The sequence below is a fragment of the Budorcas taxicolor genome, chromosome 2 (assembly GCF_023091745.1).
Source record: "Budorcas taxicolor isolate Tak-1 chromosome 2, Takin1.1, whole genome shotgun sequence".
In the NCBI taxonomy this organism is placed as follows: Eukaryota; Metazoa; Chordata; class Mammalia; order Artiodactyla; family Bovidae; genus Budorcas; species Budorcas taxicolor.
In genome coordinates, this window is record NC_068911.1 from 164,078,678 (window position 1) to 164,103,258 (window position 24,581).

At 41.1% G+C, this 24,581-nt stretch overlaps 1 protein-coding gene across 1 annotated transcript in view; it reads right to left on the reverse strand.

The window, feature by feature from the left end:
* Positions 1–19,885, reverse strand: part of PDE6D (phosphodiesterase 6D) — a 54,016-nt gene extending 34,131 nt beyond the window's left edge. Inside the window, exon 1 of the mRNA XM_052635601.1 lies at positions 19,667–19,885. Within this exon, the coding sequence (XP_052491561.1) occupies positions 19,667–19,716 (50 nt within the window). The 5' untranslated portion in view covers positions 19,717–19,885. The remainder of the gene's footprint in view (positions 1–19,666) is intronic.
* Between the last annotated feature and the right edge of the window lie 4,696 nt (positions 19,886–24,581).

The window sequence follows — 24,581 nt, forward strand, 5'->3', positions numbered from 1 at the left end:
TATAGATTCTGGTAGACAAAAGGTTAAATGGAGTAAAAGCAGAATTTTTCTCCCACAAAGTCAGCTACTGTATATCTTTTAAAAGGTTCCCCAACTATAGAATGTATCTCCTTTCTTCCAATTGTAAAGACACTATCAGCAAAATTATTCCTTTCCCATATAGTGCAACTGGACTCGGTCAAGAATAGAACAGTCAAGAAGAATAGGCTGATAACTTATTTTTTCTTTTGAAGTTGGGGGAGGACTAGTATTTATTCCCAAGTTTGGGAAAAAGGAGGTACTTGACTCTTTTTAATTACAATACAGCCTGGCCCACTATAATATACCATTGATGTTTTCAAGATTTTGCTCAAAGGATATTCTAGCTTTACATACCATAATGTACACAGTAATGCAGAGGAGACTCAAACTGTGAAAGGCATTTGTTGTCTTGAAGCACAATTCCAACTAAACCAAAAAGGATTTGCAGAGGAAATTCAGAAATATAATGCCCTTCAACAGGACATGTAGGCTGCAATCCAAATATCATTAAGGATTTCCTAGGGGGCAGCATCTTCTGGGATGGTAAAGTCAAGTTTTCTGTGTTAAGTTCAAGTGCTCAAAAAATGCTGGTACTCAACTGATGACAGTTGCAAAAGCCTCTGGGAAGGTCTAACCTGACCTCACTGCAATTCTGATGTCTTCATTTAAACACAGTTCCTTCTGTGGACAGGGAAAGCTTCCAAACACTATAGGTTTCTCTAGGAGTTAGTCTCTCAAAGATTCTAGTCAGTATATAAACGTATCTTTTAAGTAAAAATACAATCCTGGGTCAAGATTCACTTTAAACAATATAAAAACCTATTTAAATGATATTTAATGGTATGAGAAAATGTTATTTATTGGTGTGAAAGAAGATAAAATTTTAAAATTAAAAAGTTTACAAAACACATATGTGATCACATTTATTAAAAAGTACATATATATATATACGAGGGTTTTTACCAAAAGGATTCATGTCTATTATAGAAAATTTGGAAAATAGAGGACAAAAAACAATAGCTGTATTCCTATAAACCAGAGATTACCATTTAATATTTGTGTTGGTATTTCCAATTTTTTCTATCATATATATATGTCCTCCCAATAAATGTAATTGTGAAAAACTTAATCTTTTGCTTAGTCATTAGTCTTGCACTGATTAACATATAATGATATTTTAGGAAACTAAGGTAAATTATAAGATTCATGCACATGAGTGGTTTTCAACCTTGGCTGCATATTAGAATCGCCTTGGGGAATATTTAAAATTCCCAATGTCTGGACCACTCCCACAGACCAATTAAATCAGAATCTCTGGAGATGGGACCTAAGCATTAGTATTTTTCAGAGTTCCCCAGGTGACTCCACTGAACACCAGGGTTGAGAACCACTACTTGACAGCTTTCCCTGCTTTGAGTAAAATGTGAGTTATAGCAGTGCTTTCTTAAACTTTCATGTGCATATAAATCATGTGGAAATCTTGTCAAAATCGAGATTCTGGCTCAGTAGGTCTGGGGTAGGAATTGAGATTCAGCATTGGCTCAAGGGCCATGGTCTGAGTAGCTACAGGGTTCTGGGAAGGAAAACTCTTAAATGGAAAAAAACAATTTACAGCCACTGAAGCCCACGCTCTATGCCACCAGGCAGGGAGGGCAGTCTACCACGGATGGACAAAGAACTGATACGGGGAGTTAAAAGATGTTTCTAAAAAATAAGATTTTAGGGAAGCAAATGTATGGAGTAACTACATTTTTCAGGGGAAAACAGTCGCTAGAGCTTATATAGTTCATGTGCACACAGAAGGACAAGAGAGAATGAAGACAAGAAAGGTGGGCAGTGTAAGGAAAAAAAAAACTATCAACTGTCTAAAAGTTGTTATGGCAAAAATAAAATCTTTGGCTGCTGTGCTGGCAATGGATGGAGAAACACTACAAGGAGATCTGTAGAATATTTCACTGCCAAAACATGTTTGGGAAGCAGTACAGCTAATAAACTGAAGTTGGTTCAGATTACTAACCATCCTCTATCAACCCACTCCTGGGACCTAAGAAGAGACCCCAGGAGTATAAGTCTCTCTTGGCAGCACTTAAGGAACCAACAACAAACAGTGGACTATTTGCCCACATGCTTCTCACTATGTGCAGAAAGAACACTGAGATGCTCAAACATGGGGTCTTATGAAGCTTCTTGGGGCTTCCCTGGTGGCACTAGTGGTAAAGAATCTGCCTGACAATGCAGGAGATCTAAGAGAAAGGGGTTTGATCCTTAGGTTGGGAAGATCCTCTGGAGTAGGAAATGGCAACCCACCCCAGTATTCTTGCCTGGTGAATCTCATGGACAGAGGAGGCTGGTGGGCTAAGTCCATGGGGTCGCAAAGAGTTGGCCACGAATGAAGCGACTCAGCATGCATGAAGCTTCTTGGCAACACTCTACTTCAGATTTCTTAATTTCAATGGAGATGGAACAAAAACGGTTTTTTTTTCCTCCTGAAAATTAGAAAAGTTTAGCCTATTTTGTAGAATGACAAACTATGTAAGTATTCATAAACAGAAAACATAAGTTTTCATAAATCACCAGACTCTCCTTCAAAATAACTTCTAAAAACAATAAAATAGGAAAACTTTTGCATAAAATTATCTGGAAAATTATTTGAATCAGCTGGTATACTTTATCAGATATTACTTATCAGCTCAGCCATGTCTGGGTAAAGTTCTGTTCAAATAAACTAAAGAGGAAGAAACTAAAGGGGAAGAGTTTACCAAGTAATGAAAAGAATTCTGTCATATGATTCATGTTACACATCTCCTGGATCTAAGAATCTTTGGCAGAATCATACCCAACCATAACGGTTCCACTGATCTGTATATTCAGCACTTACTGTGTAATGGTAATGGTTAACATGTGTTGAGTGCCAGATGTTGGCTAAGTGCATTATCCACAGCTAAGTTAATCTGCACAACCCTATGAAATAGGCATGATTATTACAGTCCTTGTATGGATAATAAATCTGTGGTTTAGGGATGGCAAGTACCATGCTCAAAGGTCATGAAGCCAGTATGTCATAATGCTGGTTTTTGAGTGCCTGATTTCAATACGTATTCTCTTAATATTTATATGACATAGATAGCCCTCCTGTGTGCTAAGTCTGAACCAGGGAAAAACTATACTTAAGACTGGGGGACAGAAGGTAAGTTATGATGTCTAAGCTTGTGGAACAGGACAAGCAGTTCTTCTGGGACACGAGGCTGGAAAGGTACTTCAAACACTGTAGAATACAGGATGCCATATGGTGTTGTGGCATGTCAGCTCAGATTATGCTGCTGGTGTATTCCATGGGTCAGAACTCATTTACCTTTGGGGTCCCTGATTCTTGATCTTTTATATATTCTGGATGAGCAGAAGACATATTTACAAAGAGGACACACTATGTGACTATAGACATAATTTCTTTTAGCCTAGGCAAGCTTTCCAGAAATTACTGAACCACTCTAACCCTATAAAGTCAAGGAAGCCACAACAATGTCCAGATAAGAGATCTAGTACTAGTTGAGGGGTTGGTCTCCTTCACATTCAAATGGTAAGGGGTGTTGCTGGATAATCTAGTCCAGTCAGGACTAGGAAAAAAGAAATGTGTCTCATATTGAGGTTTCTGTCTTTCTACTGAGTTTCTGTAAAAATCTCCAAAGGCTAAGGGAAACCCCACTGAAGGTATTAGCAGAACAGTGGCAACAAAGATCAATAATTCTTAATGAATGATTCATTACCAGTGCAGACAGATAAAGAAAGTCCTAACTTTTTTGCATTTCTCAGAGCTAGCTACCTAGCATGCATTCGTGCTCAGTCATGTTCAACTCTTTGGGACACTGGGCTGTAGCCCGCCTAGCTCCTCTGTCCGTGGAATTTCACAGGCAAGAATACTGGAGTGGGTTGCCATTTCCCTCTCCAGAGGATCTTCCCTACCCAGGGATGGGACCCACGTCTCCTGTCTTAGCAGGCGAATTCTTTACCACTAAGCCACCTGAGAAGCCTGTTTCCTAGCAGTCTTGTTCAACTTGATAACTGCAAACTTACTAGGGAAAAGGTAAACAGTATTTCCAGCCTTATTTGGCTACATTAATCGCTTAAAGCTAGTCTTTCAAAGAAAGAGGCAGGGGAAAGAACTACTATCTGAGTACCTACATTCAATATACCAGTCGAGCACTGTCCTAAGAGCCCCTCCCTCTTCCATTTTTCAACCTTATCTCACTTGATAATGACATGCACATGAAACTGATCTCAGAAGTTCCTTTCTCAGGAACTCATGAGAAATGTACTCAGGTACTCAACACAGCTCGCATTCAGGTGAGACCTGTCCATACTACATGTTCTTGAAAAGAAGTGACTTCAGGCAGCTGCAAGGTCCTGGGTATCTTTATGAAGACAGGCCTCCAGTGCTAGAAGAGCTGAGGAAACTGATGAGAGGATGATAAAGGCAGGCAGACCTCAAACATTCCACAAAAATGGTCCTTTTGCTCCACCTAACAATGTTCTCTTGGGATATGGTTAGTAGAGAATAAGGACTATGGATTGAGCTATTGATGCTGTATAGCTGTACCCTCAGTTATCTGTGGGGGACTGGTTGTAGGACCCCCTCATATCATCATCTGTGGATGATCAAATCCCTTCTTTATAAAATGGTATAGTATTTGCATACAACTTATGCACATTCTCCCTATACTTTAAATAATCTCTTGAGTATTTATAATATATAATACAATGTAAAGTGAAAGTGAAGTTGCTCAGTCATGTCTGACTCTTTGCGACCCCATGGACTATAGCCTATCAGGCTCCTCTGTCCATGGGATTTTCCAGGCAAGAGTGCTGGAGTGGATTGCCATTTCCTTCTCCAGGGGATCTTCATGACCTAGGAATCGAACCCAGGTCTCCCGCATTGCACGCAGACGGTCTACTGTCTGAGCCACCAGGGAAGCCCCATAATACAATGTAAATGCTATGTAAATAGTTGCTGGCATGGCAAATTCAAGTTTTGCTTTTTGCAAACTTTCTGGAATTTTTTTTCTTGAATATATATATTTTTAAAATTTAGTTGCACCACTAGGCATGTGGGATTCTAGTTCCCCAACCAGGGATCACACCCATGCCCCCTCATTGGAAGGATGGAGTCCTAACCACTGCGCCACCAGGGAAGTCCCCTAAATATTTCTGATAATGTAGTTGGTTGAATCCCTGGATGTGGAACCCATGAATACGGAAGGCTGGTTTTACTGATCCACAATGGAAACAAGATTCTACTTATGACAGCGGAAGTCCCCTGTTATAAGCTGCATTCAGTTAATTAAATATTCTAGATTAATGATCTCCTTGAAATGCAGCCGTGCGTTCAAATATCAGAGTACACCTCCTGCTTTTCTATCCTCTGAACAATAGCATGGATTTCTTATTTGAAAGGAATTCAAGACCTTGCGACTTGCTTGAAGGAACTGAAAATTTGTAGTGTAATAAGCAATCTGAAGTTATCTTACCTGATACAGAAAGCTTGTTGTTTATTATAAAGTTTTTGATATAAAGACATCTTACCTTATTCAGCTAATCTTTGAAAAGATGCAAAAGGAAACAAGGAAATCTTAGGTAGGGAAAGCATTTGGCAGTACGGTCCATATTATGACATGGAGGATACTTTGACTGAAAGAGCAGAGTTACTATCTGAATCAATCCTTGCCGACTGTAGCTTTGCTCCTGAAAACTAGTTCAGATAAGCAGGTTGACAGTTTTCTACAGACAGTCACAGTAACTTTTATATTTTTGTCAAGATCAAAACTAGTATTTCTCATAAATTCACATAGGTTATTTACTAGTATTTGCCTAGAGAGCCAAAGGTACAATGTTCAGAAAGTGATGACAGAAAGCTTGTTTTACATGGAGGGTAATACTGCTACGGTACTCTTTACTTTCTCACTAAATTATTTCCCTTCAACTCTCCAAAGAGAGCTGTCATTGTTCATTTTCCCTTTTCTACTACTATAATCATGCTAACCATCTCATTCACATACTTACTCTTTAAACATGCATACTTACTCTTTAAACACGCATTGAAGTTCGACTGTGTATCAGGCACAAATTGTACTGGGGATTCTACAGCCATGTTACTCAAAACGTGGTCCACAGACTGGTGCTGGTTTGTGAATGCACTGGTTACCTGTCTATGACAAGGGTCTAAAAAGTTTAACAGGAATTTAGCAGAGTAATTTGAATGTTGATTCTAATAATAAAATTTTTGACATTTTGTATGTCATCTTTCTAATAACTCATTTTTATTTATTTTATGAAAACATCAGTCTATAAAGGATTAGAAGTGAAAATCTGGCTTGTTACTAGTAATAGTTTAAGTAGCATTGATCCAAAGCTGCAGTCCCCAACCTTTCTGACACCAGGGACTGGATTTGTGGAAGATAATTTTTCCCTGGATTGGGGTAAGGGATGATTTCAGGATGATTAAAGTGCATTACAATTACTGTGCATTTGATTTCTATTATTATTACATCATCTCCACCCCAGATCATCAGGTGTTAGATCCAGAGGTTGGGGACCCCTATTCGAGAGGATAGAAAGATAAGACCTTGGCTCTTGCTTGACATGGGCACAATTAATCCCATCTGAGCATTAAAAAAAATCTTTCCATCCTCAGATACACACATTTCTAAGGAACTTATAGGTTTGGGGAATACTGACCCTTTTTTAAAAGGTTGTAAATTAATAATAGGTTAAAAGAACAATGGAGAAGGGTGAGATAAGAAGGTAGGTCAAGTAGAAAGGACAATTTAATAAAGAACAGGAAACCAACAGGCAGCCAGGAGGGTAGTAGGTATGATGAACTGCTGAAAGCCTGGAGTGAAGTTAAGAGGGTCAGTCAAGGCTTACTGGAGGGAGGAAGACACTGAGTCTAGTCTCAGCCATCCTTTCCATTCTCCAGTCACCTCCTACCTTAGTTCCTAGGCACAGCCTACCCTCCAGCTACCCCTAATTGCTATACTTCCCAAAGACATTATTTTCTTTTGTTTGAATGTTTAACAGACTAGTGTTCCACTCCATCTAGAATGTGTATCCCCCCATCCAGTACTCTTCTTAAGGACTCAAGTGTTGCTGTCAACCTCTCTGACCATGGTCCCTGACACACCCTGAGGCAAAGCTCTTATCCCTCTTCAGTGCACTTCTACACTTGTTTAAACTTGCATCACATTACTTATCAGAATGTACCATGAATATAAATCTGCGAGTCAAATTCCATTGGCACTGTATTATTTACCCTTCTCTTCTCAGTCCTCAGCACATAATTGCCTTTCACATACGTGTTGAACCACACTGAGCATCAGAGAGCAAGTCAGAGGGGTTGATAGGATTCTTGTTCAGGCTGAGCAACCAGAAAGCAAGGCTCACTGAAAAGTGCCTAGAAGCCAAACAAGTAGAGCTGCTCATTCAGGGTTCAATAGGCTATGGAAAGGCCAGCTTAGCGATGGAGCTCGGCAAAAAAAAAAGGCAACAGACCCCAAAACCCCATTCTCCTTAGGGAGAACAGTTTCATCACTAAGCCAAACTGTACATGAAAACACACTAGAATGAAAAGCCCATTCTGTATTAAGTTGAATTCATCACTTGGCAGAGTAAATTATACATGGGAATGCGGCTCATTACCTATAGTCTGGAGGAATTTCAAGGTAAGTAGAATTGTCAGGCAAAATGGCTGACTAAGCATAAATGACATATGCTAACGTCTACTATGGCTGACCTGAGCAATAGGAGGCAAAGCGTCAACACCAAGGTCATAGGCATGAGGAAAAACCTCCCCCTTCTCATTCCTCTGGGGTGGAAGCAGCTGCAATGACCAGCAGTAAACAAAGGGAGTTTCTATTTAGTGGTATTCTGAGCATTTTCATCATAGGAGTGCCTTTCTTTGCTCTGCTTTCCTCATTTTGGGTTGTAGCTTTTTCTTTTTGTTCTTGTTCTCTGTACTTTAACATTCTGCCTTTATGATCTCTCCCCTCTAGAACCTTCGCTTCCTTGCTCACTTTCTAAATTCACTTCCTTCTCTTATTCCCATTATCATTCTTTTTTTTTTTTTTAATAAGGTATTCATTCAGCTATCCTTTAAAAGATTATTTATTTGGCTGCACTGGGTCTTAGTTGCGGCATGTGGGCTCTTTCAGTTGTGGCATATGGGATCTAATTCCCTGACCAGGAATGGAAACCGGGCCCCCTGCTTTGGGAGCACAGAGTCTTAGCCACTGAACCACCAGATAACTCCCCCTGCTTTTCATTAATTCTTAAATACCAAAACCCTCCTTCTAGGCTCCTTCTGCCCTAGCACTGGTTATAGAGAGCATCCTATTTTTTAGTATGTTTGAAAAACCAGTTCTAATTGATGGGCATTTAAACTCCAAGATATGGTGAGGGACAGGGAAGCCTGGCTTCCTGCAGTCCATGGAATTGCAAAGAGTTGGACATGATGTGGCGACTGAACAACAACATTTTTCTTTGCCCGATAAGTTCCCAGTGATTTTTCCATGTGGTATTTCTCATATACATGCGCACAGGTGAGAAAATATAAATGGATCCCTGAGAAACTTGGTATCAGTATCCTTGAAACATAATATGCACACCGTGATCAGTGGTGATATCCCAGTGAAATAATACTCTGGCCTGGCAGAGGTTCTATGCTTGGAAAATGCGTAATCAAAATGCAAACTGGCCTGGGAAAAGAGTGGAAGCAAGTAATTTATAAGGAGAAAAAGATCAGTATTTGAAACATAACAGCCTTCTCACTAGCAAAGACAAACAATGAAACTAACCTCTCTTTTTCTAGTAGGTGTATTCTTCTACTGATATATGTGTGGTTATGTGCCTGAAACTGCTCAAAAATAAGCTAGAAGAGACATAACCAAAGAGATTCATAGAGACTCCCTTCGCATTTTTACTCACTTCCCAAAACCTCCTGATGGAGGAAGAGACAACACAGGGTACTTGCCCAAAAGAATCAGCAGCTGTTTCTTATACATTATTCAGAGGAACAGGAATATTACCTTAAATCCTATCGAAATCCACATTTAGAGATCCCAAATTTTACCTAGCTTTAAAAATGCTACAGTATTGAAAAATCAATGTCCTCAAGTTATAACCCTTAAAAAAAAAAAGGAAAACCAAAGATGATTTTGGCTTTCAAATGCAGCATATGTGCCTTGGAGGGGGCTTATTTCATCACTCCAGCAGCCATAATTACCCTCCAGAATTGTGAAAAAGGCTTCAGATGTCTAATCTGGAGTTAAAAAAAAGGATCACTAAGGCTCTGGTTTTATCAACACCCTGAAACATGGAACCTAAAATTTGAAAAATAGAAAGCAATCCTGAAATTTAAAGGAAAGATAAATAAGTTAACAGGCTACTGTTTTTAAAGTGAGGTGACAAATATTATTCCACTCAAATTTCATAATATCTCTGTGAGGCAGATGGAACAAGCATTATCCTTGTCTTATAAGTGTTAAGCAACTTGCATAAAGTTGGGTAAGCTTTAATAAGTGACTTCTACTCTTTAATAAAGTCTCTCTGCCTACTCAAGCTACTTCCCTAATCTCTGCTTTCTCAGGTCACCAGATTTCTTGGAAAAGTAATCTATTCTTTCTGAATTTATTTTCTCATCTATTATCCACTTTTTAAATCTTGGTAGTTAATTTGTTTCCCCAAATAGCTACTATTCTCAAAAAGATCACCAAGAAAGGATCATGGAACTTTCAGTAGAGTCTCAAATAGTCAATGAGTGAATGAAATTTCCAGCAATCTCAAGGACTTGTTTCTGATCCTCATCCTTTCTCATTTTTTTTTTAAATTTGTTTATTTATGGCTGTGCAGGGTCTTTGTTGTTGTGAGTGGGCTTTCTGTAGCTGCAGCGAGCAGGAGCTACTTTTCATAGCAGTGTGTAAGCTTATTGTGGTGGCTTCTCTTTCTTTTTTAATTCAGCATTTTAATAAAGGATTTTACTGCAGCTTGCAAATTTTGCAGGTTCCATAAGAGAATGAGGTTTAAAGAAGTAGTGTTGCCACCCTGTTTAGCCTGTTCAGGGCACTGTGGGGGTTTCTCTTGCTGTGGAGCACTGGGCCCTAGGCATGCGGGCTCAGGAGTTGCAGCACGTGGGCTCTAGAGCTCACGGGCTTCAGTACTTGCGGCTCGTGGGCTCCAGGGCATGGACTCGGTAGTTGTGCTGCACTGGTTCATCTGGTCCGCGGCATGCGGAATCTTCTCAGACCGGGGATCATAGCGCCAGCAGGGAAGCCCTCTTTCTCATTTTTGACCCCAACTCCCCTCTGAAATCCTCTCTTTCCTCATTTTCCATGCCATCACTTTCCTTCCTCTATGTTACTGTCTTGTATCTTTAAAATTAAACTGCTCAACACCTACTCATCATCCAAGACCTGATTCAAATGACAATTCTGAAGTCTTCTAGAACGCCTCCAGCCGCAGGTTCCACAGTATTCTGAGGTTCCTCAGTACTTCATACTACTAGGCACTTATTGCATTGTATTCTGCTTGTTATCATCTCTGTCTCGGTCTCTCCCTCCCTCATAAAAGCTCTTTGGATACAGAAACTGGCTTATTATTCTGCATCTCTTGGGTTTAGTAAATTACCTGGCAGTTACAGACCCTGCTAACAAATGTCTGAATGAACCACCAGTAAGCAGCAGCCCTAAGGCCAGAGTTCCTCTGCCTTTATCCTTCTCACAGAAAGTGGCTCAAAAGCAAAAGACGTTTATTTTAAATCTCTCAATTTCTATTCCATGAAGGTAAGTGATCAGGCTAGATTCTCAGATTTAATCCCTTAAAAACGTTTATTTGGCAGTGACCTGCCTACGAATCACCCTTTCCAAGTAGAACTGTCGGCCAGGCAGTGGTGCCACATGTGGTAGAGTTATGACTCTCCTACGATTTGCCCAACTATTCTCTCTCCACCACGTGAGGACTCAGGGAGAAGGTGGCCAGCTGGAAGCCAGGGACCAAATCAGTCAGTATCTTGATTTTGGACTTCCAAGCCTCTAGAACTGTGAGAAGGCCCCCAGTCTGTGGGGGAAATGTCTTTTTCTGGAAAACATCTTTTTTTTCCCCCAGCTAACTCTGCTGCTGCTGCTGCTAAGTCGCTTCAGTCGCGTCTGACTGTGCGACCCCATAGACGGAAGCCCACCAGGCTCCCCCGTCCCCGGGATTCTCCAGGCAAGAACACTGGAGTGGGTTGCCATTTCCTTCTCCAATGCATGAAAGTGAAAAGGGAAAGTGAAGTTGCTCAGTCGTGTCCGACTAGTAGCAACCCCATGGACTGCAGCCTACCAGGCTCCTCCATCCATGGGATTTTCCAGGCAAGAGTACTGGAGTGGGGTGCCATTGCCTTCTCCCCAGCTAACTCTAATTGTTAGGAAATTCTCCCTTACCCCAAGCTAAATCCTGCCCTCTGTATCTGAGAATTGAGGAAAAACAAAGAATATAGGGGGTAGGATCACAACAGAAGAGAATAATTTCCAACTGAAAAATAAATCTGTGACTTGACCACCGAGGAAAATTTTCTTTTTTTTTTTGAGGAAAAATCTCAAACTCAAAACCGATAATATAGCAACAAAAATAAATTCTCCAGAGAGGCATCATGATATGCTATAGAAAATAGTAAGTTTGTAAAAAGACAAGCCAAGGTTTAAGTTGATTCTGCCTTTATCTTAGTGACAACCTTGTCAATCCTTACTTTTCTTGTCAATAAAGTGAGGTTAATATTGTGTAGAGTTGTATATAATAATAATGTAATAATACATCAAAGGGCTTTGAAAAACTGAAAAAGACTACAAGAATGTGAGGTATTATTAGACTATCCCCTTTCTTCTTGTGGTTACATATAAAGTGTTTTTATATTAGAGCTACTTATGTTTAGTTCTCTAGACTGTATTCAAATTCAGAGGCAAAAATTGCTCTCTATAACTTTGAATCAGTGGATCCACAATACACTAAACAAAACACATTAACAATACTGAGTTCCTAAAGAGTTGTCTGAAAAACAAACAGGAAACGACACCATGCTTTCATTATATCAAATCACAAAAAGTGTTTTGCCTATTTTAGGTGTAGTACATATCTCAATAGAAATAAGCTGCTGAAGAGTCCTTGTTAACTAAGAAGGTTTGTCACCAAATCAAAGAAGTGCAGTGTTGAAAGGATTTGAGTCCTTTTGGAAACCATCTACTCTAATATCTTGTTTGATGCATATATAATTCCCTTCTGCAATACTCCTGATGGATAGGCATCCATCTGCTGCTTAAAATATTTTCTGGAAAAAATGTTTCTCTTCAGGTAACTCTAATTATTAAAAGTGGGCTGGGACTTCCCTGGTGGTCCTGTGGTTAAGACTCTGCTTCTACTGCAGCGGGTACAGGTTTGATCCCTGGTCAGGGAACTAAGATACTGCCTGCTGCACAGAGGCCCACCCCGCTAAATCCTCCAAGACAAAAAACTGGGCTAAACGCTGTCCCTTATAACTGCTAACCTTGTGTTCTCTGAGAGCCACAAAGAATATATTCAATTTTAACTCTTTAGAACAGTTTTCTAAAACTTTACAACACTCATATCCTTTGCCCAATTCATCTTCGGGTTAATCCTCCTCAGTTCTCCAATTACTGTGCTCACATTTTTCAAGTGTCTCTTCTCTGGACCAGCTCCACATCGCTGTGTCCCCCCATCCTCACTGCAGTCTAAGCAAATTCCTCTATAAACAGTGTGCTTCTTTAGTCCAATCCACTGAGATCTTTATGGATATTGGACTTAAGAAAATATATTTGCTTTTCCTCTCAACTTCAAAATTATCAGCAGGTGAAAAGCAAAAGAAGAATGTTGTTCCTAAAATCTTGATTTGAGTTTTATGCATTCAAGCAATGGTTGGAACAGATTTTATTAGACAAGATAGCCTTGCCGTTATAGTATCTACCTCTGATGCCAAAGCTCAGGAACAGGGACAGGCCCATACTTTTAGAAGTCAAGTCCTCCTCTAACATGGTGATTTGCGGATGCAGAGTCCTGACAAGTGATGCCTGTGAGGCAAAAGTGAGGTCAAGCCTAATAAGAACCTAGAGCTGGCAAACCTCAGCACCACTGCTAGTCTTCTATCAAATACAATGATGATACAACTGGAATTTTCCATGACAGTTTTACCATATTCTGTTCCATTTTTCCAGAAGTCAATACTATATTTCACTATAAATATAATCCTGGAAAGAAATTTAGAAGGTCTGAAGAAGACTTTAAGTTCTAAATTCCTCCCCCAAATGCAAAAGCAGCAATTCCTGTTTAAAAATCCTAAATAACAAAAACAATAGGATGCTATCGTCATTTAATCAATTCAGGATAACAATTACTTCTCCAAGCCCACGCAGAGAGGTTCTGGAGAACAGACTACCAATCACAGTCTCCATGCAGGCTATGATCTATGATCAAAACAACCTGTTTGGGGACTTCCCTGGTGGTCCAGTGGCTAAGACTCTGCGCTCCCAAGACAGGGCCCAGGTTTGATCCCTGGTCAGGGAACTAGATTCCACATGCCAAAAGATTCTGCAAGCTGCAACTGAGACTTTGGGCAGCCAGATACATAAAATCAATCAATATTTTAAAAAAGTCTGTGTGTTCACAGGCTGTATGGGTGGTGTGTTTTACTTTCCCCAAATTTGGGGTTGACAAGATTAAAACTATATTTTAGGAATTATAAACTCCGGACTCACTTTTAACACTTGGTCAAGGTATCTCTTAGGCAATACTGACATTCAAGAAAGTTCAACAGTCTACTAGTCTTAACGAGAAAATCTAAGTGACTAGATGATGCAAAACCAATTATTTTTGACTGGAAGTAAAGTCAAAGATCAAGGTGCTCTGAGAAAGAGAAGGTGGGGGGATCCAGGAGCAAACTATAGAGAGGAAATGCAAGAACATAAGTGAAAATTGCTTTCAGAAACCTCTGAGTCAAACTTGTTCTTTTTTTTGCTTACTGCCATAAATTGGAATGTGACTAGTTGCTAGAAAACAAAATAAATACTAGGTATACATCGATGCTACTTAACTGAACCATTTCTTCAAAGAAGCAAAACAGATATTATAGCTGTTCAGTAATAATGATAGCATGAAGTCATTGGTTATACCTCAGAAAAATAAGTGGCTTTCCCTGTTGGCTCAGAGGGCAAAGAATCCACCTGCAACGCATGAGACCTGGGTTTGATTCCTGGGTTGGAAAGATCCCCTGCAGAAGGGAATGCCTATCCACTCCACTATTCTTGCCTGGAGAATTCCATGGACAGAGGAGCCTGGTGGGCTACAGTCCCTGGGGTCACAAAGAGTTGAACATGATTGAGCAACTAACACTTTCACTTTTTTCACTTACAGTAATATTAACACTACTATTACTGTTAATAATAATAAGTATTAATAAAGCAAATAATAGAGCACTTAACATTTATTACTTACTATGAGCCAGGCACTGTACCAATCATTTTACATGCAGTCTCATCTAATCCTCTTAACAACCCTCTAAAGAAATGAAATGGATCCTGAGGTTCAGAGTTGAGGGCTCTGCCTAGGGTCACAGTGGTAGAGGTAATAAAATCTGAATCTATAGTCCATGCTCCAAAGACTGCTCTGTGCTTTGCTGCAGCTATATATACACTTTTAATAGATACTAATCACTTTCCATAAGGTCTTACACAGACACACACACACACAGAACAAACAAAGCACCCCTTTTCCCCAATAGTTGCCAACACTGACTATTATCAATCTTCTAAGTTTTTGTCAACTAATTTGGGAAAATTTTTTTTTTTTGGTCACACCATAAGGCATATGGGATCTTAGTTCCTCAACCAGAGATCGAGGAACACTCCCTACAGTGGAAGCAGAAGTCTCAGCCACTGGAACACCAGGGAAGTCCCTTGTTGTTTTAAGAAGGTTGTACATCTCTGAATTTATTCATTGGTCATTTGCATTTTTCTTCTGTGAACTGTTTTTCATATCCTTTGCCTATTTTGAATTAAGTATTTATCTTATTGATTTGTAGGCAGTCACTTATATTCTGGATATTATATTAATATTTGGAGTATAAGGAAATGAAGAAATAAAGATAAATAGCAATCTTTATTAAAAAATTAAATCACTGCTTCATACCTTATACCAAAGCAAATTCCAGACAGATTAAAAATAATAAGATCATAAAAACATAATTCTTTCTTCTGGCAGTATGTCAGTTTCTTGATATTAACTTAATAAAATTATAGATTTATGTTGAGGAAAAATTAATCTGATAGGCAGAACAGTGCATTACAGCCTACACTACAAAACTAGTATAAGGCTTTCCGTGACAAATCTATGTCACTGACTGCAACTCAAAGTATTAATACCTATCTTCAAAAATTATGAACATGATAAATTTGTTCAGTTTAAAAAGTTTCAAAATAATACTTATGATTCCATTTAATAAAAGGAAATACAATAAATATTAGCTACACTAGAAGATTATATTAAAATATTAACAAAGGTCATATCTAGGTAGCTGGAGTCTGTAAAAGAAAAATTAATACTATTTTAAAAAATGCATTGCTTTATAAGATACCCCTTCTAAACAGACACAAAAATAGTTAGACTTCTGAAGGGTCCGTGACTCATTCATTTTTATGTCCCTTAAGTGCACAGTGTCCTGTTCAGAAATCGCCCAACAGACATTGATTGAATGAATAAAATACAGAATGCAGAATTCACAAACAAAATCTCCATATTAGCTACTTAAATACTCAAATTCAAAACCTTGCAGGAGAATCACATTTGCTCCCCAAGTCATATTTCATTCACAACTTTAGTTCCTAAAGTGTATGAGCTAAAAGCAGGTGGTGTAGAAGTGATGTGAAAAAGAAATTTGGGAATTCCCCGGTGGTCCACTGGTTAAGGGCTCTGAGCTTCTACTGCAGGGTATATGGGTTCGATCCCTGGCTCGGTAACTGAGATTCTGCAAGCCTGAGCAGCCAAAAATTTTTTTTTACTATTTCATTTTTGAAAAAACTTATGACAAATATAAAGTTCATGTTGGATTCTCTTAGACACAAAGATTATCCCTGATTTATGAAGTACTGTTATTCATATTTATTGAATGCCTATTATAAGCACATGGGCAAAGTTCTGTTTGTATAAACAGTGCATGAATATTTATAAGGAACTTATATGACTTAAAACACATAACTCTGTGACATATCAATCCTATTGTAAACTATACTAAATCATGCTATAAAACTATATTAAACCAATGCATACAGGAAAGGAATGGGAAGAGCTAAATGGATCAGTGAAACAGAAATATTCCAAAAATACACCCAGGTCTTACAGAGACTTAGTACATGTACATGACAAAGATAGCTTTCAAAACAGTGGGGAAAGGATGGCCTAACTACTTAGTAAATGGTAGTGGACAGCGGTCTATCCAAACAGCAGAGGAAATTAGATTTCTACCGCATACCACATGTATTAGCACTTCCCTGGTGGCTCAGAGGTTAAAGCGTCTGCCTGGAATGCGGGAGACCCGGACCCGGGTTAGATCCTTGGGTTGGGAAGATCCCCTGGAGAAGGAAATGGCAACCCACTTTAGTACTCTTGCCTGGAGAATCCCATGGAGGGAGGAGCCTGGTAGGCTACACTCCATGGGGTCGCAAAGAGTTGGACACGACTGAGCGACTTCACTTCACTACCATATGCATAAATACATTTCAGGTGAATTAAAGAGCTAAACATTGAAAAGAGAAAAAACATAGGATATTTATTAACAGTAAGATAAGGAAGGTCTTCTTAAACAAGACCAAAATTCAAAAGTCACATGAAAAATATTGATGAATTTATAGTACTAAACTTCTGTTCAAGAAAAAAAGTAAACCGGCGAGAGAAAACATTGGCAATATGTAATATACACAAAGGATTGACATTACAATAAAGAACACCTACAAAGCAATAAGAAAAATATGCAATTCAGTAGTAAAATGGGCAAAAACAAAATCAACAAACAATTCACAGAAGAAAAAGAAATGGCCAAACAGATTTTGTGACTTCTTCTAATAATAACAATGACAGCGATAATAGCTAATACAATGTGCTTACAGGCATCAAGTGCTTGGCTAAATGCTTTAGATATCAACTCATTTAATGCTCACAATAACCCTAGGAGATAAGATACTATTTTTATCCTTTTTTAACTGCTGAGGAAATTGTAACAGCAGTTAAAAGAAGCTCCTCAGGGACACACAACCTGAGCTGGAATTCCACTGCAGATAGTAAAGCTCTCAAGCCAGTGTATCTCTTAAACACTATGCTGTTACCTCTCCAGAGATAGCAGTATCAGGGAAACACAAGTTAAAACAAGATGTCATCTACTGTTAAAACTGACAAAAAGAAAAAGACCAACACAGTCAATGTGGAAAATAAGTACTATCAACATTGTTGGCAGGAGAATAAAATGGTGATTTCTTTTTGTAGAAATGACTCTTCTTACAGAAAAAGATACTCGGAACAATTTATACAATAAAAGATGGATAACAGGTATTTTCTTATTAAAATATTAATTTTATTTTTCCCTGAAGGTAGTAACAAATCCTAGAACTCTTTTCTTTTCTCTCTTAATTCTCGGATGTGAATAAAAGCTACCAGAGGATATTCTGTTGTCTCCACGCTAAATTTTCTTGGTGGCTGCTCCCCATGTGATTTAATCAGCCCCGGTCAAATTTTCCCTGGAAGCCTGTTTCGTGATGCACTAAACAACACAGGTTCTACTTTCTATTCTTTTCCATATTTGTCCTTTGCCTCTTTCTCAAGAGCCAAAGTTTCTCTTGAACAACATTCAAGAACCAAGACTGAAGGTGAGTAGCTCAAACTTTCCCTTTTTGGTTTGAAAGACTCGTTCTTATTTTCAGCAACATGTTAACTCCAATCAGATAAAAACATGGCTTCTGAAATCTCTCAATTCTTCATAGTCTTCAGTTCACTGTTTACAGCATAAATGTAAAGTAACAATATAAATTACTTAAGGGAAAAAAAAATCCACGTCATAACTTTTGTAACACTTCAGCCATTCCTATCTATAGGCACTATCAGGAAGAGAAACAGGGGAAGTTACATGAAGCTATTAATATGTAAAAGAGGCTGTTAGGAAACTTCACTGCATGAAAGTATTGAAAGTTTATCATGAATGGCAGTAAGCTTCCGTAATATTGCCTTCCCTTAAAAAAAAAAGCATAGTAGGTCAGTTCCCCTTTGAAAAACTTAATTTGTACCTCCAAAACTTTCTGTTAAACTTTTTTGCTGTTGGGTTCTAAAACTTACTACCAACTTGGTTTCTGATTATGACAAGGCAATGAAAATCTGCAGGGGTGAAATGGACACTGTGGAAACACAGTCAGCTCAGAGAACAGTGCTAGACTAAATCTCCAGGGGAGGAGCCCTACAGGGATGACTATATGTTCATTAAGAGACGAAGTGAAGAATGTTCCATATTGTAAACATAGGATTTAAGAAGAGATTAAGGTCAGCAGGAAAATGTGAGATTGGAACGGAGAAGGTTGCACTTTTCCATCTGCATCATATGGTCACAGATAAACACTCCATTCAAACACAGTTTCACTATGTTAAGAAGGTAGTATTCGCAGCACCACAACAGGCCCGAGGCAATGATTTCTACACCCTGCTAAACCCTACCGTGTCCCCAACGTAATCAAATAATTGCTGCACAGTTCAGCCTGTCTACGCCTTAACCACACAAACTTGTGCGAGCAGACACACCCCTTCACCAGGAGTCCCAGTGCAAAACCAAAACGCCTCAAGGCATCTCACGCACACATCTAGGGTCCTCATTTCGCTAGAAAGACAACTGAGGAGCTGAGGGAGACGCAGCGACCGTCCAACGCCTCCAAGGGCCAAGACAGAGTTAAGGTGAAGTCCATCTCGGACTCCTCACTCCCAACCTCCTCCGCTCCAGCCCTGGAAGGAGCCACAAGTGAGGAAGAGAAGTTGTGGAAACAAGAAGGGGAGTGGCGTCTGGGGTGGGGTTGGGGGGTGCGGAGTGGGATGCGAGAACCCCACTCGCATTGAGAGTTCAACACCAGCATCTGTATTTGTCCCACACAAGGTCACTCGCTCCAAGTCACTTTCCCCCTGCTGCCCGGTGGGCTTCCCGCCAGAGGCTGCTGGGCTTCGAGGTCAGCCCACCGCGCCCCCTCGGCCCTCCCCTACGGGCCGCAGCCCCTTCCCGGCCTCCCTTCTCGGACCCAAGCGCGCCTCCCCGACTCCGGTTTCCGACCCCCGGAGCCTCTCCCAGCCCCATTCGGCGGCTCCTCTGCCTCTACCCACAGGGCTCCCATCAACGTCCCCTCCTTTCCTCCAGACGCCCCTTTCCCCGCCTCCCGGCCGGGTCCCGCCGGGGCCCCCCGGACGCCGTTCCTGTTCCCCTTTCCCGCCACCCTCTCCTCGGGTGCCCACCTGGCGCGGCCCCCGCCCCCGGCCCGTCTCCTCAGCGAGCGGCCGCCTCCCGAGTCCTCCCGGCCCCGCCCCGCTCGCGGGCGGATACAGTTTGAAGCCCCTCAGGATCTCCCTGGCACGCTCGTCCTTGGCTGACATGATGCGGCGGCCGCCGCCTGCGGCTCTCTCACGCTGGCCTGGCGGAGCCTCGCAGACGGTGCCCAGGAACTGAGGACGGAGCCGCAGCCCGGCCTGAAGACCTCGGGCGAACAGCGGCAGCGGCCAGACCCAAACCGGCCTCTCCCTCCCCTCAGCTCCCGCTCCTTATCCTTTCTTCTTCCCTCTAGCCTCTGAGCTCCCGCCTTGAAGCCAATAGGAAGCCTGCCTCGGCGATTGGCATCTTGATCGACCAATAGAAACACTCAGCGGCTTCACAGGGGGACGGAGAGCGTCAATGGGAAGGGCCCTCACGGGGAAGTCCCGTAGGACAAAATTTTCATTCGGCGTGGTTGCCTAGAGTTTGTCCCAGAGGAGAGTTTGCTTCAGATTTGCAGAGGCTCTCCTGCGGCTGGGTACAGTAGGACTTTGAGATGACAGCACGTTGCCCTGCGCGATGTGGTGGAGACTACACTTCCCAGCATTCCAGGGGGCGCCCGGGGGGACCACAGATCCCAGCACGCAACAGAAAGCCCAGGGACTACAAATCCCAGCATTCCCCGCACTCAGTTCCTCTAACTTCGATTCCAGTGTGCCGCGCAGTGTGCGCAAACCCGTAAATCTGCTTGTAGGCTTGGTGGTTTCTGAATCCCAGGGGTTGAAACCGGGCGGGAAGATCCTCTTCAGCCTCAAAAGATGACAGCCCACAGACAAGTAACTTCTATTTACATGGAACCCAGAAATCTCCTGCAAATCGTGGTAAGGCTGAAACAACAAACACAAACACTGATTAAATCATGAAAAAGAATGTAACAGAATGACTCCTTCAAGTCTTACTTGTTTGTTGGCCTGGGGAGCCGGTTAGGTATTTCGCAGGGATTTCTGGTGTGCTCCTGCGGTGGACCAAGAGATGTAAAGGTTGTGTACTCAGACTGTCAATGCAGTCAGAATTCAGAGGATTTGCTAATCCAACCTCTGTTATTTTACGTATGAAGAAACTGAGGCCCAGAGAGGCAAGAGAGATGGTCGGGGTCACAGAAAGTTGGGGCAGAGTTAAAATTCAGCTCTAAGACTACTGCAGTCTGGGGTTTTTGCACTACACTAGGGTAGTGATATTTTTAGCAACATGGCTATGCGATCTTCCTCTCCTTGGTGAAGTTTTCCTATCAAGGTTGAAACACCCAGAGGATGTTGTGGACAAAAAAATGTTGCCTGACATTTCAGTAAACAACAACAAACGTTGCCCACCGTCAAGCCATCAGCCACTGAAGCCACCGCTGAAGATGGGCCCAGAGGAGGATTCAGGAGGGAGAAAAATAGGAACTTGCCCTAGATAATTAAGATGCATGTCTAAGGAATGATTTCAATGAGCCCAGACACTTGCATCTTCCCATGCATAGAAAACCACAGAAATCATTCGAGTTGTCTGTTTCTTGTTAATTGGCAGTAATCTTTTGATGTTCAACTACAAGCTCTCTTTTCAGCACAAACTGCTAATATCCTGGCTCCTCCCTTTCATTTTTGGAGCAGTTCCTCAGGGCTATATGAGGCTGTCTCCTGGGCTATAGTCCTCAGTAAGGTCCCTGTATAAAACCTAACTTGCAAGTTTTAGGTTGTGCGTTTTTCTTCAGTGGATATTAGGTGAACATTTATTTGGTGACTTTCCTGCAAGTGAAGGAGTGCAGTCTTTGTTTATCCTCAGTCTAGGTAAGACTTGGTGTTTTGATTTGTTCTGTGTTCAAGGGCTTCCCTGGTAGCTCAGACAGTGAAGCTTTAATATGATTTCAGAAACTAGATAAATACTATAGTTTAAGCTAAAGTTTCTGTAGCGATCTGCTACTCTTTTTCTAGGCCTTCCTTCCTCTTCCTTTACCCCTTTTGCCCATCTGGGCACCCACCCGATTTTTCCTTCCGTGTGATTCAACAAACACCTTTTTCAGTTTTTGTTATTTGTCAGACTTTGTTGGTAGAAGGTGAAAGACATGGTCACTACCACCAGGAAGATAACCATCTAGTTAGGGAAATAAAGAGATCCCACTGAAATTCAAGATGAACTGTTAGGAATGGTACAAAAGAAAGGACATTAGAATGCTACAGAGGCTCCCATGAAAAGATATATTCAGTTGGCAAAACTTGATGGAGGAGGTGGCAGGAGTAGGATTTTTTTCTATGTTAAAATTTTTATCTGTAAATTGTTTTTGTTAATGAAATAGAACACATACAGCAAGGGCACAATTTTTGCCTGTGTATACACTTGTGTCATGAACCCCTAAAACCAGGTAATGTTTCCAGCACCCCTTTGCCCCTTCCCAGTCATCCTTCCGTCCTGATAATCACTCTTCTGACTTCTATTACCATAGATCAGTTTTGCCTGTTCTTGAATTTCATTTATTTATGTATTATTTCTTTATTTTTGGCTGAGCTGGGTCTGTGTTGCTGCATGCTGGCCTTCTCTAGTTTAGGCAAGTGGGGGCTACTGTCTAGGTGCAGTGCCCTGGCTTCTTATTGTGGTGGTTTCTCTTGTTGCAGAGCATGGGCTCTAGGGCTGGCAGGCTCAGGAGTTGTGGTGCATGGGCCCTATTTCTCCATGGCTTGTGGGATCTTAGTTCCCAGACCAAGGACTGAACTTATGTCTTCTGCATTGGAGGGTGGATTCTTAATCACTGGACTACCAGGGAAGTCCCTTGAATTCCTATGTACAGTATAAGTCTGGCTTTTTTTGTTCAGTATTTTTGTGAGATTCATCTATGCTGTATGTAGCAGTACCTAAGTTTTTTATTTTTACTTTTTAATTGCTAAGTAGTATTCCATTGTAGGTATGTAGCACTGTTTATCTTCTCTACTGTTCATGGCCATTTACGTTTTCATTTACCAGTTTTTGGCTTTTATTAACAAAGCTGCAGTGAACATTCTTAAGCGGTTCTTTTTGTGGACTCGTGCACTTATTTGTAGGAGGGAAGTTGCTGGCTTGTGTGGAGGGTGTGTGATCAGCAATAGTAGATATTGCCAGTTTTCCAAAATATTTGTACCAATTTTCACCTTAAACAGCAACATAACAGAGTTCTGGCTAACTCTTATCCTTGGCGATAGAGAACAGTGTCAGTTTTTAAAAATCCTAGCCATTTTGACTAAAAGTGGTATCCCATTATATTTTTGTTTACATTGTCTTTGGTGTTGAATCCTTGTCATATGCTTGTTGACTATTTGCTATCCTCTTTTGCGAAGTGCTTGTTCAAGTCTTTTGCCCACTTTTTAAATTGGGCTGATTATCTTCTTGTTGATTTGTAGCTCTTTATATGGTCTAGATACGGAGTTCCTTGTCTGATACACGCTTTACAGATATCTTTTCCAAGTCTGTGGCTTGTCCCTTTAGTCTTGTACTGGTGTCTTTTGAGAAAGAGCAGTTCTTAACTTTAATGAAGGGCCATAGTTCAGTGTTTCCTTTTCATGATTAGTACTTTTTTAATTGTTTAACTCTTTACCTACATAGTTGGTGGAATTTGAGCAGACAAATATGAGGGAAGAGCACTGCACAAAGGAAGAGAGAGCAAGTCTGAGCCTAGGCCCTGGTGTCAGAGAGGGAAGATCTGAGTCCTGTTGTGTTGGGATGGCATGGAGTTTGAGCTCTAATGGGGGGAGGGCAATGAGACAAAGCTGGATGGGGTGGGGGAGCCATACTGAGCCTTCAAATATGAACATTATTCTGGAGGAACCAGAGGCACAGCCAGAATATTTATGAACTTAAACAAGACTTATTAGTCCTCCTTCCAACACCAAATTTGTCCCTTCTCCTCCTCAGCCCTGTTCACTTACCACCACTTCCAGACAGCTCTGGCCTCCTCAGCCAGAATCCTGGGTGATATCTTCCTTCCCTATCCCTGCATTCAACTGGTTGCCAGGTCTGATAGATTCTATGGTCTAAACGTCTCCAACAAGGACCTTTCTATTTCAAGCCCAACTGCTGCCACCTTTGTTCAAGATCTCACATCTCTTAACCGGAATCCATCAGTCACCTCAAGGGTTTCCCAGCCTCTGCTGCTGCTGCTGCTGCTAGTTTTCTCCATATCCAGTCCATTCCTATAGCAGCTAGTGTCCAAAATGGCAATTATTCAGACCTCTCCACAGCTTAAAAACCCTCAACAACTCCCCAGTGCCTCTAAGATAAAAGAAAAACTCTTTCACATGGCTTGTCCTCTTTCTGATTTGCTTGCTCATTCTTCCAGGCTCAACTCAAGCCTCATCTGCTCTAGAAGGCTGCCTTGAATCACCTCTCCCCAGGGCACAGTCAGGAGAGCCTTGGCTGGACTCCTGGGATACCGGTGGCACCATCTGTCCTGGCCAGACAGGCCTGTCTCCCCCAGAACCATGAACTCTCCCAGGTAGGAACTTTGCTGTATTTAGGTTTTTATGGGTATAGTGCCTTGCATGTGGTTTCCAAGAACACAAGATGACCTGATACCAGCTCTGCAGCCCCCATCTCTCACCCATGATCCCTGGGCTCCAGTCACTCTGGGTTTCTTTTTTGCATCAGTATACGCTACATAGTGCAGACCTCTTTTCTTCTCAGCTCTTGCCCATAAGATGCCCACTTTCTCTTCCCCAGCGCATTCTCTTCTGTGCTTCCAAAGTGTCATCTCTCTCTCTCATAGCACTTAACAGATTGAAGCTTTTTGAGGGCAAGAACTATATCTTCATAGAACCTTCTAGAACATTATAGGTGCCAAAGAAATTTTCAAAATGAATGTGTTGGTGCTCCGCACCTTTGCCGCTGTCTGATTTCTGCACTTGAATTCACGAAAGGTAAATAGGGCCCTTTTTTTTCCCTTTCTTTTCATTTTCAAGACCTTAGTCTGGTGTACATGTTAAAG